We start from the raw sequence: 17,122 nt of genomic DNA, 5'->3' as shown, positions 1-17,122 counted from the left end.
TGTAGGAAAATTGTCAAACCAATGTTCGCCTCGGTATATGATCTTTGATTTTAGTCAGATCTCGAAAAGTTTCGTCGTTAATAAGCGAGAAATTAAAATGTTCCGTAGGCGCTGCGATTAATAAAAATTAACGATTAACGTATGTCAAAATTAAAATATAAATCCCCAACAATTAGTAATATGCTTACTTGACATCGTCCTTCTTGACAATTTTTAACCACGTCTTACTTAAAATTTCTATTTCATATATATTATTTCGCGGATATCCTGAAGTCTTTCATATTACATAGAGTATTTAAAGCTTATGTACGATAGGCCGGGATGCAGGTTTCATTGTTCTCTCGTCTCTCTATCGCGAAAAAGGGCGGAGGTAATCTACATTAGACCGGAATAATGGAAAATTGTTCCGGCTACCCGGGCTCCGCCGGGTCTCGGGATGTTCCTAAAGCCTCCGGCATCCGTTATGTAGCGGAAGAACGAGGTTAGGCTAGGTGACCGTCTGCTGTCCTGGCGACGGGGTGAACGGAGGTTACTACCCTCCCAGACGCGGACGTACTCCGAGGTCATTTTTCACGGTCGCCTCGCCACTCTCTCCATTACCGATAATGCGCCACCGACCGCCCTTTCTGGTACTCGTCGTCGGAAATGCATTTCTAAAGATGGAGCATGAAAGATATGCTATTAATCCTCTTGTACCATTAAACGTCCGTTTTATATAAAATGTTACACAATGCAACATTGAAAATTTTCATGCGGTCTTATTGTGTAAACTGATAAATGTATTCAATCAGTATTTATCTTTTCCATTTTCGGAAAAATGATGGAGATCATGTTTATTTTGTTAGTTTTTATTGAGATATATTTTTGATTTTATTATTAGTAGATATCTCTTTGGCTAATATGGAAAAGGATATAAATAAACGCCAGAAAGAAATACAGTATGCTACTGTTAAATAATTATTTCGGTGTTCTGTTATCTATTTTTTCTTCGATATTTCGTGGATATTCGCACAGAAATAGAAGCTCTTCTAATTCAATGGTGTTCTTTATTTCTTTATTAGATTTCGCGATTTACATCTATTGGTCCACTTATTGCTCGTACTTCTAAATGTATTAAATTATCTCAAACTCATAAATTTTGCTCTTCGAATTTTTTTGGTAGAAGCATATTGATAGAAGCAATGTGTGATAATGTATTTAATAAATTTTGATTCTAGACAAATGATCTTGTTATATTAACATTAAAGGAAGAATTTTGATAGTTGTATGAAATGTATACTAAGATTATCTCTTTCAACAATTTTTGTTCAATATTTTTTTCATAAAATCATCTTTTTTGACAATTGTGATAATAAAAATGTTTTTCTAGGAGAGGTACTATTAATTATTTACTCTGATCTCTGATTCATTTTCTATTTTATTTTTATTCTCTTAAAAAATGTTTTTGCCAGAATTCGATAGGTCTAAAAGGAAAGAGACTGATTCTATAAAATTTTCATTCGTATCTATAGTGCTTTCTCTATTGATCTCGCGGCGAGACAAGAAAGTCAATCATGCGTGTCAGTGTATAGTGTCTAAAATAAAAAATTAAAGTAAACAATAAATGAAATTCGTATCACACTATGCAAATTATATAAATAAATATATATCACAGAATATATAAATATAACTTATAATGAAGCATAATCGGTACTTTGTGGCACATAGCATAGATCATCTTCAAGTAGTAAAACATAGTATAGTTGCGATATACATATAATTATGGTATATTTCTGACTAGTTCCATTGGTATTAAAATCTCGACAGCATATTGATAGACATCAAAACATTCAACTATCAATCCGATTCTATATTCCAAGTTAAGCTGTAAGATTCGAACCGGAAAATAGTTTGAACTTTAGATGGTCTTTGAATATCTTTGTTCTGTCATGTGGTGGATGATATAATAACGGAATAAATGAAAGAGCATGGATACCACATGGTTGCTCGATGATTTCGATAGAAGGAACGTAGGATTTCGGAGTAGATCTGGCGAATCGCTTGAAACACTATTTAGCATCACAAATAACTATATAATTAAGAAATCAAATACACTTTTAATGACTCGTGCTCACGCTTATTATAACTCTTTACGGTCGCACTTCCGGAAGAAGAGGTAATCGTACGTTACGATATCATGGTGTACATATTGTCTGAAAAAAATAACACAACATCGACGTCTTTTTTTATATCACAAATTTTATACTGTCATCATTTCAATTCGGGCCAATCGCGATTTACCCGAAGCAGGGAAAGCTGTTCGCGCACCCCGGACGCATCGTCGGCTGGGTGCACGTCGGGCACCAGACCGGGGAAACCGGTGTTGTATATGTCACCGAAAGGAATGACGGCGGTGGGGAACGGTCGACCGGTGGGGGCCGCAGTCGGGGTTCCCGACCGCGTCGGCGGCGCTTAAGCCTCCGATGCGGGGGCATTGCTGTCGTAGCCGCGGTACGATACGATCCGGCTGCTGTCTCGCAGTAGGTACGCGCCGTCCTCCGTGTCGCACGTGTTTGTCGGTCGATCTTTCGCGTGCCGAGAGAGACTTTCATTCTTATTTTCTCTCCTTACGTTTTCCGATCGCGCAGAAAATATTCCCAAGGCGCGCATCCTCGCAATCGATTTTCCAAGTGTTTACGGGTGCGATAATGGACATTTAAGAGAGATGGTGTGCGCGTGTGATTGTCCGGGAAGGATGCTTTTTTCGTCGACGATCGCAAATATGCGTTAACGAGGGGTGGTTCCCGAGAGGGAAAAGAAAAGGGGCGCGTCGCGCGAGGGCACGCGATGATCGTGCGTGAAGGATTGACGTAGCGCACGAAAGGAAGGACTGAATTATCTTTTTTTCCCTCTCATTCAAGATTTTCTTCTCTCATTCATGCGTCGAATATACATCGAAGGATTTTGATTTATCGTATGAATGTATATGGGAATATCGAGAATACGGAGAGAGAACGTTGCGAAATTTTTGGAGCACGTTGCACGCGATAATTCATTTACAGCGACGAGATCGTGAATGAATGAATGAAACAGTTTTATCGTAGGTCAGTAACACCGTAATCATCTCTGGTTCGCCGCTCGATTGACTAAGAGGCCTATCTTACGCCAGATATTAAGTAGGGTCGAATCGGAATAATCGATTGTATACGCGATAACGAGATCGTGTGGAGACACCTTGGGATCCAGTCTATGTCGTGTTTATCGAATTTTTCAATCGACTTTGTAAATGAACAGTGGAACCTTTTTGCTATTCGTTCAATCATCTGATGGGTGAGATCGGATTATTTATATTCCGTGATATATACTGTACGTGATTGGACTTCGTGGGTAGTATTATTGTGACAAGTGTCAATTGTACGTCGTGAATGGAACTCGGTTTGCATAGAGTTTATCTCGGAGCTTATAAGTGTTATAAGAGTAAAATACGAAGCTTATAAGTTTCACAGCTTATGAGTACTACATTGAGTACGTGGAGCTATTACTGGGGTTATAAAAGTGTTTATCATATCTAGGTAAGTTCTAGAATTAATGCGACTGCATAACATGCATGCAATAACAGTTGCATAACAATATTTTATAGTGGCTTATCTATCTAACACATTGTTTTTTTTATTTCGTTAAAATAAAAGTAGACTCGAAAAGTATGGCACATACGATTTTTATTTTTCTATTCCCCTCGTTTGTTCCCTTTGTTTTAAATAAAATATCGTAATTTGAATAGTAATTAACAAAATGTCCATTATTAGAAAACATAGGTTTATTATCTTTGTTCGTTACAAAAATCTAATTGTTCTGTGAGACGAGATTACACAATATTTTTTGAAAGGATATTTGCACTATTGGAGGACATATGTGCATATATATTATATGACTATGCACTATTTCATATATATGTATATATATTTTTTTATTTATACTGAAAATATTTCAACATTTATCGCACCTAATAAATACCTATTACTATAAAAGGAATTATCACACAAATGGGATAGCTTGAATTGAATTGTTAAAACTTCAAGGCTTAACAATAGGGTCTGGATTAAATGAATCTGATCTAACGATTAGAAATTATCACCTATGTAATATATACTAAATATTAATTAAGCGAAATTGTATTTAAAAATGACATAGATGAAGATGTCTGTCAACTTGAAACAATGCTGTTATTTAACGAATTTATCGAACTTTCCATACGATATTATTTTAACAGCTTAGGACACATTCGTTCAGCGGATATGCATTCTTTGCAGTTGCCGCCTTCAACTCGCATCGCTCGTTTCCATTGCAGAGCACGCGCGTTCGATGGGTTGCGCGAGAAAGTCGATCGTCGCTCTTGCAGTTCGAGAACACGCACGATCCGCGTAGAGTCTGTACCTCCCGCGGCATCTCGCTAACCTCTTTCAACACGGTTAAATATTAGCGGGAAACACCAGTGCGGTACCATAAATCCCAGTCACACGACGTGCCAGCGCACGCCGGCTCATAAATCGGCCCCGCGACACGTATACTCTAAAGCGCCATTAATTAAAAGCCACGTTCGTTGGTAGCACCCCCTTGTTCCCTTTCTTGAAAATATGCAATTTCATAGTATGTCTATGAGACTTGAAACTTGGATTGTTGTCTATACATATGTATATACGAGCACGCGTGAAATATAGGATGTTATTTCTCGAGATCAATCATATAAAATTATGAAATATATTGGTAGAGGAAAGTTAAATAGCAGAAATATTTTTTTTTTCACGAAAATTGCGATTACATAATTTTTTTTAAACGTCAATTTTCTTGTTTACGAATTTTATTAATTATTATTAAAATTTGATATATTCCGTTTTTATTATAATGTATTTTTTGACAATCTATTATTTATCTTTAATCATGAATCTATTATTTATTTTCAATCTCTGTAATCACTCTGCTTATTGTTCTTAGATGATTCTCATTCTAGAAATAAATCTAAAATAAATCTCTTTCTTTTGCCGATGTTATGTTCGGTAGGCGCAAAAGACGGGATAATTACGCAAGAGTAGGGAGAAGACTCGTCCCAATCTCACTTCCATTCACGGAGTTAAGCCGTCGTGAGTGCGCGAAAACGAGTTTGGCAGGTCGACCAGTCGAGCCAACATAATCTCGCTTATCTCGACTTGGTCTGACCGGGTGGGAACGGTCCGAAGCAATGCAAAAAAATGCATCGCGCGGTATATGAATGGTCAAGTAATTTGGATCATGTCCGAAGCAATTTTCGAGTCTAAACTAAGGAAAGGGAAATATATTTAAAGGAATATTTCTTTCATTGAAAGAAGAAATGTAACTATATAGAAAGTTGCTCTTTTATTTTACACAAGTAAAGTACGTGAAAAATTACATTGCCGAATAATTTATAATATCTGAGGATATTTTTTGGAAAATACTATTGGTATATATGACAATCGAAACTCACTTTTCACACATTGCATTGGCTTTTAATGTTTGATATGGAAACGGGGGTGGAGACGATGAGGACGATCGGGAACATCAATACCCCAGAGAATCTTCAGCAAATCCTTGATGATTTCAAGATCAATGCCAGCATTATCGGCATGTTCCAAGAGCTCTTGGAATGTGGGGTGAGCGTAAACCTTATTGACGATTTTTTGGAAGTTGTCAGATTCCAATTGCTTGACGAACTTGGCGAATGCGGGGGAGTTTTCCAGCTTGTCTTCATACAAGTCGTTAAGCTCGTCCGCGGGTAAGATGGCCAAAATGTCATCAACGTATCCACGAATTCCACCGCTGATCTTTTGTTTGGTAACTGCAGCATAATCGGGCGGAGTGAGGTGATCGAGGTCAAGCACGTCGTTCAACATGTTCACCATTTTGTAAATGTCAATGCCCGCATCATGGATGTAATCCATCAATTTTTTGACCTCCTTCATATTCTCGACCGCTTCTACCAAATCTTTGAATTCGTCAGTTTGGAAGTATTCGACCATACTCTGGAATTCATCATCTTCTTCGTAATATTGAAGAGTAATTGCGATTACTTCCTCTACAGGTATCAGGTCTAAAAACTCTTGGATATCCTTGTGAAGCTCGCCTCTGCCGAAATTGGGAATCTCGATCTTGGCGGAAGCCACGGCTACGAGAGCCAACAGTGCTAATGCCAATTTCATCTGCAAAAATAAATTTTGCTAGAATTATTGATACATCTAAATTGATACATGTGCACGCGTACGTTATATTTTATATTATTATATTGTGGCATATGTACACATGTAAGGGCATATGCATATATATATATATATATATATATATATATACTAATAAATTAACAAAGAAAAATAGAAAATAAATATAAGAGATTTATGCAAAAATGATATTTGATTGAAAGCAAATTTTTAATAAGTTAGTTTAATTAATTGATGAAAGTGAAAATATCTATATTTGTTTGATGATATTTTACGAAGAATAAATCTATCTATTTTTAAAAATATGTTACTATTTTACAAAATACTAATCTAATTCGAGATCTTTAACGAGACTTGATGATAATTAATAAAGTAAAATTATTAATTATAAAATAATAAATATTAATAAAAAACTGATACAATTAATTTTAAATATTTTTAATGGATACAAGAAATTATTTGTTTCTCTAAGGTAAAAATATTTTTGAAACTAGAATAATATACTTAAAATATTTTTGCTTTTTATTTATATTATTTAATTTATAATTATTTTAAAAGAAATAGTAAATCTTTAATAAGCAAAAAATAAATGATTTATAATATTTTTCACAATCTTTATTTATTCGCTATCTATAATTGAAGCTTAGAGTGTCTAACTCAGACAGCTTGTCAATACTTACTTTCGGAATATTGTTGTTGTGGTACTTCTACTTGTGAACTCCCGAAAACTGATGCTCTACAGTTTTGGTCACTGACTTTATATACAAAATTAGATCTTGTTTATTCAATCTACGATGATAAGATTATGTATTATCTATAGGTGCTTGATTTAAGTCCAAATACTTTTAAAATAATGTAAAGAATTATGTAATGATTTTAGATAACGATTATTTTTCTTTTATGAAGTATCAAATATTTGATAATTGATTTTATTGATAATTGCATTGTAAAATAATTGCTGTGCAAATGACATTATGTGCATTCGGTGAGTCACGATATTTTAGAAAATCATAATTAATGTGTACACTGGTACATGGAATATATAACAATTTAAATTAAAGTAGAATGTTCAGTATTTCTAATTATAATTTTAACTTTATTAGTTTTATTTTTTCACTTTGTTGATTTCGTTTAATTCTAATTTTATTTGAAGACTTAAAATTTAGATGATGAAGGTTTACTTAGATTTTCTAAAAATAAATATAAAGGATAATGAAATATCATATACAGATGTAGACTAAATATGCATAAAGTATGTAATTATTATCAATCGAAAGATAAAGACAGAAAAATATTTTTAATCTTAATATTTTTTGAATGTTTTGTATTCTAAAGATTTAAAAAATTAAATTAATCTTATTTATTTAATTGAAATATATATATGTGTATATTTTTTGTGATATATAGAATTAATATTAAATAATTTATTTGCATAAAAGTTATTAAAAATGTTAATCAGATCAATTTTTACTTATCTCTTCTAAAATCGATTGATAAGCTGCACGTGCGTTATCAAGTGTGAAATTGTTTTGCTCTATAATCACAAATACTTACTCCAAATTTCCAATGAGTCAGATTATCATTAAAAAATTAGGATTTTCCATTTAATAAAATTACTTAAACACAATAGAGATTTGTACATTTGATAAAAAGGGTATCTTAAAAAATAAGAACAAGTAAACAACAATAAGAGCCAATGAAGTATCTAGGGCGCAAATGAATTTTATTGTGAATTAATAATAGTTTTCAAAATACATGAACGCGAACATATATTAATTAATTATATTGATTAAATTTTGTGAATATGGCATGTTTTGATAGTTTTTATTAAAATGTTGTTATATATGTAAAAAGTATTTCTTAATATTGATGTATTTAACATAATATATATTTGCATTTATCTCTTTTTTTTTCATTTGTCATTGATTATAATTTTTTTTAATGATCAGTGCCGTAAGTAGCGCATTTTTTCGGCACAACTTTTATGTATATCATGTTAAATTTGCCACAAATTATCATTATTGCATAACAGACTTTTAATAAGTTTGTACTCGTTTGTTTGCATATAATTAATCTGCTTAAGAATTGTTATTATTCTTTTTTCATTTGTCTTCGTGATTGTTTCGCTGTTAAAATAAATAAAAGCTATCGTTTGACGAAGAGAACAAGATTTAAGTTTGGACATATCGAAAACTGTGGACCATTTCTTTCTCAATTATTAATCCGCCGAAAGAGACTTCTTTTGAATCTTTTCTGTATTAATCGCAAGAGAACGATCAGTGCTTATAGAAGGGAATTTATAGAATATATCCAAACAATATAATTCGCGAGTCAAAAACGCTCTTTTGCTTCATTGTGATGAGAAAATATGGTTCCATTTGATTTTTTCATTGCTTTTTGATCATAGACTCGATGTTCGATCTCACGCTTCGCCGATTGATTGTCGATTTTTGACGTTTAGTTCCGCTTTCATTATCGCTAGCGGGCGCGAATACTTGTTTCGCCAAATGGAATAATAACGTTGTTTCTATCGTAAAGGCATTTTTTTGCAGTTAGATCAGATTTGATAAAAAAGTTTCCCAAAGAAACAATTGCATGTAATTAATCCGTTCTTTTATAACAGATTAGTTCTTATTTTTAAATTATTTTAATATATATATTATAAATAATATAGAAACAAAAACACTGTTGTTCTTTTAAATAAAATTAACGCATATTTGTATATAATTTGTTGAATTTTTAAAGTCTATTATTTTTCGAACATAAAGTGGCAACTGTTTTATTTATTTAAAATGCGTCCAAGCTTTTAATTTTATCTATAAGTTAAAACTGACAATTAGGTACTTTCTAATAGGAATATTTTCTCATTCAGTTGCGTTATACACGTTGAGCGATAAGTTCGACCGTAGTTATAAATACTTTTAACCCTATCTCTCTATTTGAACATTTCGTGCGGTTAAAGTATTCCAGTATACGTTTGTTATGCTAATCTAGGGTAGCATGCTCTTTGCTCCATCCGACACGGCGGGACGAGCACGTCAATCTCTCAAAAGGGATGACGTAATGTACTAAAATCGTTTTTTTCCGCCTGCCAGCCTCTCCCTCCTTGCTTCGGTTCGTTGCTTTAAGATGCACGCGTTAGTTCGACGCATGAAGTGTCCACTAAAAGTCAATCTCTTCGTCATTCTCTTTTTTTCAACTCGAAGCATCTACTCGAGCAAAGCGCGTCTCGGCCATGTATTACAAGTCGTAAAATCGACCACGCCAGTGTTCAACGAAGAAACAAGAGCCGGGAACCATCTTCGGTAAAAGAAAGATTTTTCGCGTCCCGAAATATAGCGAAATTGCACCGAACAATGACTGCAATTACCGACAAAGTTCAAACTCATTCCGAGAATATTCTGCAAACGATCTTTCCGGCTTTAAAAAAGTGATTTAAACGGAGAGACAAAGGGATTAAATAATTTTTTTCTCGAAAGCGCGTAATAAAACGCGCGTTTTATTTGTGCCACAACGGTGAATAATGGGAGCTTCGCAGACCTTATCTTTTTTCTTGCTTGCATGCGAGAATATTTCGGAGCATGCTGCGCGGTTTTATCGATCGGAAGGTCGGAAAACATGAGTTGTTGCTGCGAAACAATAAGATCGTGGGCGGGTCAACAACCGATGTATCATCGCTGTTTCCAACAAAAATGAAGAACATTTTGGGAGTCACGCGGCTAAAATTTAATCAACCGAAAGCTTTCTAGATTGTTATTGGGAAGCGGAAAATGCTCCCAGGGGATCGAAATTGTCGACCATTTGATATACCAGCAAGAAATTGTCTCATCTGAGGTAACCCTCAGATGCGGATAGGATATTAGAACTGCGGGTGATAGAAGAAAATTAAAATTTAATTGACTTATCCTCTTGGAAAAATAAATCGATTCGAAATGGAAATATTTTGTTGTACATGCGTTCTTAGAGTTTAAAAAATTATTCAAATTTTGATTTAAAAAATGATTATTCTTTATTATTTTTTATCGTTATATTATTGAACATTTTAGATAATTATTATATAACATTTCGGAATCTTTTCGCAAGAATTATTGAAAAGTTGCAAAGTGCAGCGCGTGGCTCATTCAAGCGTAACAAACATCTTGTTGGAAAATCGCCTTCGGAAATATTCCTTGTCTTTATCGGTCTATTAGTCTAATCATTCACACATCTGTGCATTTCCCACGAATTAGCTAGTTCCATTTATATATATCTCATGCGGCATCTTACAAACGATTTATATTACAAATCTAGCAAAAATTGTATAGGATAGATTCTTTTTTCTCAATGTTAACAATTATTTCCGTATCTGATTTTACACGTAATGTTATACAGAGTTGCAAAATTGTCTGTAATATAAAAGTATATATAGTTTAACTCAGAATTTTCATTAAATAAAAGATATTTTGATCTCATTCTTCTATGTATAAACATAATATATTTGTTTTTACTTTATTTATAATGATATAAATATGATGTTATTTAAATCGGCCAACAGAGCCAAAGCACGAAAAATTAATTATTCGGAATTGTATCTCTTGGTTTGAGATCACTAAGTTCCATATATAAATTAATCTCGAAACTTACATATGGAGAAATAGGCGCGAAAAATATAAGTCCGAAAAGTTTTCGCGCCTATTTCTCCATATGTAAGTTTCGAGATTAATTTATATATGGAACAGTGATCTCAAACCAAGAGATACAGTTCCGAATAATTAATTTTTCGTGCTTTGGCTCTGTTGGCCGATTTAAATAACATCATATTTATATCATTATAAATAAAGTAAAAACAAATATATTATGTTTATACATAGAAACTTAAACGTACCAGCCGCTCATAATACGATTCCCTATTTATCTGATTTGGTTCCATTCATGATTCATAAAAATCAAAACTTATAATAATTTTATCGAGTTCACATTTAATTGACTTGGCATGCGTTTCGCTCCAATAATTCTCAACAATATAATTATTTCTCCAAATCGAGAAATGTTGAGGTGATATCGACAATATCGGATGCAGGGAATTTTTATTTTTCAAACACTGTAATACTTCTTTGACAATATTGTCTATAAATATAAGCGTAATATGCACATTATTACTGTGCGGTAATATCTTTCTGTTGAATTGAATTGGCTGAAAAATGTACATATTTTAAAATTAATACACAATAATCAATTAAAATAACAAATAACAAATAAAAATATTTATTTCTGAGTTTATTTATAATGTTATGCTTTTTTATATACATGTATAATCATATTTTCATATTAATAAGTTATAATAATTGAAATTGTTTAATATATTACAATTTTTTATCATATAATTCTTATAAGATTTGAGAATTTCTTTGAGATAAAGATTTGCTAAAATCTCAAGTTGAAAATGTAAATTATAATTATATTAATAAGAACAACTCATGAAAACTTTGTATTAAATCAATTCGACTTTCGAGTGACTTTCCGTCGATGATTTATCAAGCACGCTATTCGCCATAATTATTTCAATGATATTTGAGAATTATGACTGCCTTTGGGTATATACACGACGACACCCGCGATTGGCGATCTCATTCGCATATAATTGCACGGGAACATGAGATAGCATCTGAAATAATTTTTGTACCGCTTTTTCGTTAGCGTATTAATTCGCAATTAATCTTCAAGGCGAAAGTCGAAGTTCGCATCGAGTCCTACTTTAATTCGAATGTGTTAAAAAGATACACGTTCGTAGCTGAGGAAAAGTATAATGAATACTGAGCACAGTTGTAATTAAAGTTAAATGATTAATAATATTAATATTGTCATAAACGATATATTGTGAAATACATTTTAATTATATTTTTGCTGTATATAAAATTGCAGACTGGATTAATCTCATAATTTAGGGTCGGAAGAAATAATACCAGCAAAATGCATTTCAATAATTCATGATTTCGTTCTCTCTTTTATGCCGGTAAATCACAAGAATAGTTTGACTAGAATACATAATAATTAGCGTAATTAGATCTTGTCTATATATTTAAATAGAAATTATAATATAATCTGTTAAATATATAAAATATATGTTATACTTTTTTCTCATTTTTTTAATTGTTGATAAGACTAAGAAAAAATTGCGTTTAATATTAAAAATAAAGAAAATGTTTTAAGTTAGAGAAGATAATTTCAGAATAAAATCATTATTTTAATTAATTATATATTGTTATTAACATTGATTGCATTTGTAAAATTTATTCGCATTATTGGATCGATCGACGATCTAAATGAGTTAATAAAAAAATTGAGCTGCAAGAGATACATCGCGGCAAGAATTAACGCGAAATTAATGTGAAGTTTCTCGTTAAAACACGAGACGTCTTGTTATTTATAGCTACGTGTGCATTGTATTTCGAATATATTCCACCCCTCGCAAAAGTGTTGTTTTATATGTCGTGGATGCGGGCGGCTGTCCAAAGAAAATCATTCCGCTTGCTTCGGCTTTCTCCTATTTCCACTCTTCTCCCTTTCTATGCTGATCGATCGAATTCACCTTGGAAGCTCTCGTTTCTTCTCTATTATCTCGCTCGGCTAGAATACACAGCGCGGAGAGAGATCGGGAGTTTCCTTGATTGGTGTAATCAAGCTTGCTCGATCGGAAGTAGCGAATCGCAGACCGTCCAATTATCGTTCCAATCATCAATATCAATATATTTCCGAGGTTGCGCGCAGGTGGAAAAGGTGGTTCGCCGACAGGTTTTTTTTGTCATGTCTGATTTATCGTAGAAATGAGAGATCATAACGATCGGGAACGTCTGTAACGATGTTGTAACGAGTTGTAGGACGCGAATCTTGTTGCTCACGCACGTCGGAAAACAATTGCAGTGAAATATTAAACATTTGTTAGTTGGGTATAATGTCACCATAGTCATAGTAGAGTAATCGAAAGTGGATGATTCATATAGATGCATCAATTTATTTCCTTTCTGAATATAAAAGAGAATTATTTTTTTATGTTTTAAAAATATTTTGATAATTAGGGACAATTATTATTTATTTTATATTCAATTATACTTTCAATTAAATTATGTTGTTATTGGATGTATTTTTTTCTGGATGCTTAAATTTTTTTATTAATGAGAATATTCTAGCCTCATATATTATTTCATTCTCTTTATTTGTATGTTTATTCTTCTTGATTTTTTTTGTAACTTGAATGTAATTTCATATTTGTTTGTTATAATTCCCTTCTGGTTCGATGCAGTAATCTTCCACGAGCACATTTCATATTCATTGTTTGCCTTTCGTAATAGTGACTGTTTCCGGTTCGGATAATCTCTCATTGTGGTCGTAACGCGCTCGTCACGATAATCGTTCGTTGATACAATTGTAGCTTTTAAGTGGAAGAAAGAAAGAGGGGAAAATCAGGGAAAGGGGCTCAAAGGAGATAACTAATGTTATTACAACATTTTTATGAAACGGTCGCTGATAAATGTATACGTTCTTTGAAATATTCTTTTATTATATTTTGCAAAAAAAGAAGATTCCACATGATGCATAAATCGCGTTAAGCTATACACAATGCGAACATTCAAACATTCTCGTTTGTGTTTGCAGGTTGTTAGTTTCTTTTCTCGATTGCGAACATTAAAATGCTAATGTTTCTAAAAATTGAAAATAATCTTTAAAAAATACTTAAAAAGCTCCGAAAGCAATACGCGAGCATACTATGTAATAAGCGCAGTGATATAAGATAAGCGATCATACATACGCATTATATACATAGTACACACGCATACAATGTCTCTCACACGTGTCTCTCTGCTAGCGCATTGTTCTAGAGAAGCGATCGAATGCACTGCAATGCAACACAGCCCAGTTTGCAATACGAGACTATCTATGCGAGCTCGCGATTCGAGACGCATGGAATGTCAGTATAGGTACATACACGCGCAATAAGACAATACATAATAGTAGGACAGGAAATGGCGCAACTTTGCCACAATGTCTCGGTATATCCTATATATATCTGGTCTCTCTCTCTGCAACTTACAAAGCGAATCCTGCGAACTCCTTGCGCGAGCATTTACGAGGCGGTGGAGTGTATCATATCCCGGGTCTCGTGCAGTTACACGCGTCGCTGGGTCGTGGTTCTTCGTGAGAATGGCAACCGAACTATTCTTGCCGAGTCCATTTCGAATTAGCGTGACTCATTATCCGTTAAAAAACCGCGCCGCAGCGAAAGAGGCTGCGGCGCGGCGATCGAGTTCCTGATCCCTTTCCATCTTGGTAGAGAGCATCTTGCGATATCGCCTTTCTCTCTCTCTCTCTCTCTTTCTCTCGAACCGCGTAGTAATTGCGGTCTTACGTTACAAGATCGCAAATTGCCGCCCGGTTATACCGTTAGTCTATAAATTCGCTTGCCGACGTCTTTTGCACTTCGTCGTGTTGCTAACTATCCGAAGAACGCTCATTTTCTCACCTATCGCGACATAAACGAGATGCTGCGAAGTGACGGGATTATTGAAGACTCTTCGTGTTTGGTACTAAAAGTATCGAGAAAACGATAATGTACTTGGATAAAAATGTTTTATTATTGCGAACCATTTCCGACGGTATATTATAACGCGTAGTGTCAAGCGAACGATAAGTTCTAGTAGAACCAAGAATCAATATCTATCTCTCCTGATTTCGATTGTTCTCTCTCCTTTTTTCTCGACGTCTCTCCGTGTGTCATGCGAGCGTTCTACCGAGTATATTTTGATGTAATGAGAATGTCATGAAGAAATAACGCTCTCGTACAGCCGATTTCGATTCCATTGAGATAAATTGTGTCATTCATTGTCGGTACGAAACTAATAAGCCATCGTGCCGCGAGTACGACGGTTCTTTCTCTCTTTCTCCTTCTCTCCGAGTTGATGCACCGATCTGTTATACACACGGTGCACTCGACCCGAACAATGCATAACAAGCATTGTCTCTTCGCTCCGCCCACCAATTCCATACCACGCTGCATTGCTTTTATATCTCTTACTCCGATTATTCAGCCGCTTAAACTCCATGTAGATACACACGTGTGTGGTGTATAATACGGGGGCGCGTAAAAAAAATATTACCTATCAAAGCCGGCAGCTAGACACGAGAATAAACGTAAGAATAGACACAACAAATGAGCACACAGACTCGAGCGATTGAAATTTAAGGTGAGGAATTCAACACATATATTTGTCGTAACCGCGCGTTAGACACTCTGGTTTAAATCAGAGTGACAATGTATATAATTTTATTTCTTTCTAAAACGTCAGATTTTTTGAGAAAAAAAAGAGAGGCAAAAGAAAGAGAGCTCTGTTATAATGAATCATCCGTAATACCGAATGTGTTGAATTTTCGACCATAGTGTCATATCAAGATACTATCGCATACGTTAATATTCCTACGCATATGATTATATCTCCGATTCTCGAACTATCTTTTCCTTCGTGGCGGCTATACGTGCCAATCGCTCCATTCAGACAAGCCCATTAACTGCCGCGCGCTCGATAAACAATCTTTGTCTTGTCAGCGAGCGAGCTACGGTCCTTGCACTGTAGCTCGCTCGCATGGCAGTCGATCGGGCGACAAAGAGCTCGGCGGTGCACACACTCATCCATTGTTGCGCAAAAGTGGTCGTTATGCAGCCGGCAGTCGTGTTATCGTCGAGCGGATCGCAAGGCATTCTCGGAATTGCTATTTTTCTCCTTTTTTTCTCTCTCTCTCTCTCTCCCTCTCTCCCTAATTAAAGCCGTTAAGTAATTTTCTCCCCTCGTGATGTACACGCACGCGTTACACGCATCGTTTCGCCGGAATCGAGTAATATTGATTCCGCACGGTTGCAGTCGATCGAACATGTGCGCGCCTCGATTATCCCGCCCATTGTTTAGCAGGCATCCTCTCATGTACATATGAATTACCGATCGCTGGGCCCTCGAAAAGGCTAAACCGTATATACACGTTTCTCCTTTCTTCCTCGGGATCGTTCGTACGCCCACCCTCCGCGAACTGTTTGCTTCATTCATGAGCCCGCAGCTATTATGCACGGCGTATGCACAACGGATGAATAGCAATTACGATCGTACACAGCAGATCAATGGGAATTAGAATTAAGTAATGTAAGCATCCCGTGACGAATGAATCTCCCTCCCTGATGATACAGATGCCATTCCCGAAATTTCAAAGCCTATAACTATCTATTCTTCCGCAGAAATCAATTATATATCCTTTTTTGTTATGAAGTTTTAGATATTCCATATAAATTAAAATCACTTTCAATAGAGGAAAAAAGCAAACATTTCAATTTTGATTAAAATTAAAAAACCAATTTGATTAAATAATGCTTATACGCGTTTGTCTCATTTTCGCACTGAAAAAAAGAATTTATTGAATTCGAATAAGAGTATTTATTTCAATACTGCTAAATAAATTATTTATCTGAAACTAATAATATTTGATGTGAAAAATATTTATTTGACATAAAAAAATCCTTTTTAAAACATACAAATATTTATTTGTTTCAAATAAGTGATTTATTGGGCAATATTGAAATAAATATTAATTAATTTAATAATTTTTTAGCACGCAAAATTACAAATTAATTCCTGCACAGCTCGTAATCGTTTACAAACTGTTTTGCATCGCGTTGCATCGAGGAGACGCGGTTCATTGCGGTTTACCGACCGTAAAAAAGCGAGCATGTATGTTACATCGTTTAAGATCAACGCGTTTTTTTTTATTTCCCGTTCCCTCCGCGCACGGCATTTCCCGTTGAGCCTTGTTACCAATCGTGTGGACACAGGTGGCTGCTGTCTGTCGATGCATTTTACGTCGTCCCGTAGACTTCGTGTGTAAACTTCCAAGTCGCTTGA

At 34.5% G+C, this 17,122-nt stretch overlaps 2 protein-coding genes across 2 annotated transcripts in view; one reads left to right on the top strand and one right to left on the bottom strand.

Moving 5' to 3' along the window:
* Nucleotides 1-17,122, top strand: part of LOC114941642 (puratrophin-1) — a 285,051-nt gene that overhangs the window by 66,695 nt on the left and 201,234 nt on the right.
* Nucleotides 5,348-6,951, bottom strand: LOC114941641 (protein G12). Its single transcript, XM_029316682.2, has 2 exons — nt 6,887-6,951; nt 5,348-6,191 (listed from the first exon to the last, which is right to left on the bottom strand). Exon 2 carries the CDS (start codon nt 6,189-6,191, stop codon nt 5,502-5,504), a length of 690 nt encoding a protein of 229 aa, XP_029172515.1. The 5' UTR covers nt 6,887-6,951; the 3' UTR covers nt 5,348-5,501.

The sequence above is a fragment of the Nylanderia fulva genome, unplaced genomic scaffold (genome assembly GCF_048542155.1).
Source record: "Nylanderia fulva isolate GAGA-0341 unplaced genomic scaffold, ASM4854215v1 Scaffold5, whole genome shotgun sequence".
Classification (NCBI taxonomy): domain Eukaryota; kingdom Metazoa; phylum Arthropoda; class Insecta; order Hymenoptera; family Formicidae; genus Nylanderia; species Nylanderia fulva.
This window is presented reverse-complemented; position numbering and strand designations above follow the sequence as displayed.

Excerpts from the sequence above, each read along its gene's own strand:
- LOC114941641 (XM_029316682.2), bottom strand. The coding sequence starts at position 6,191 with ATGAAATTGGCATTAGCACTGTTGGCTCTCGTAGCCGTGGCTTCCGCC.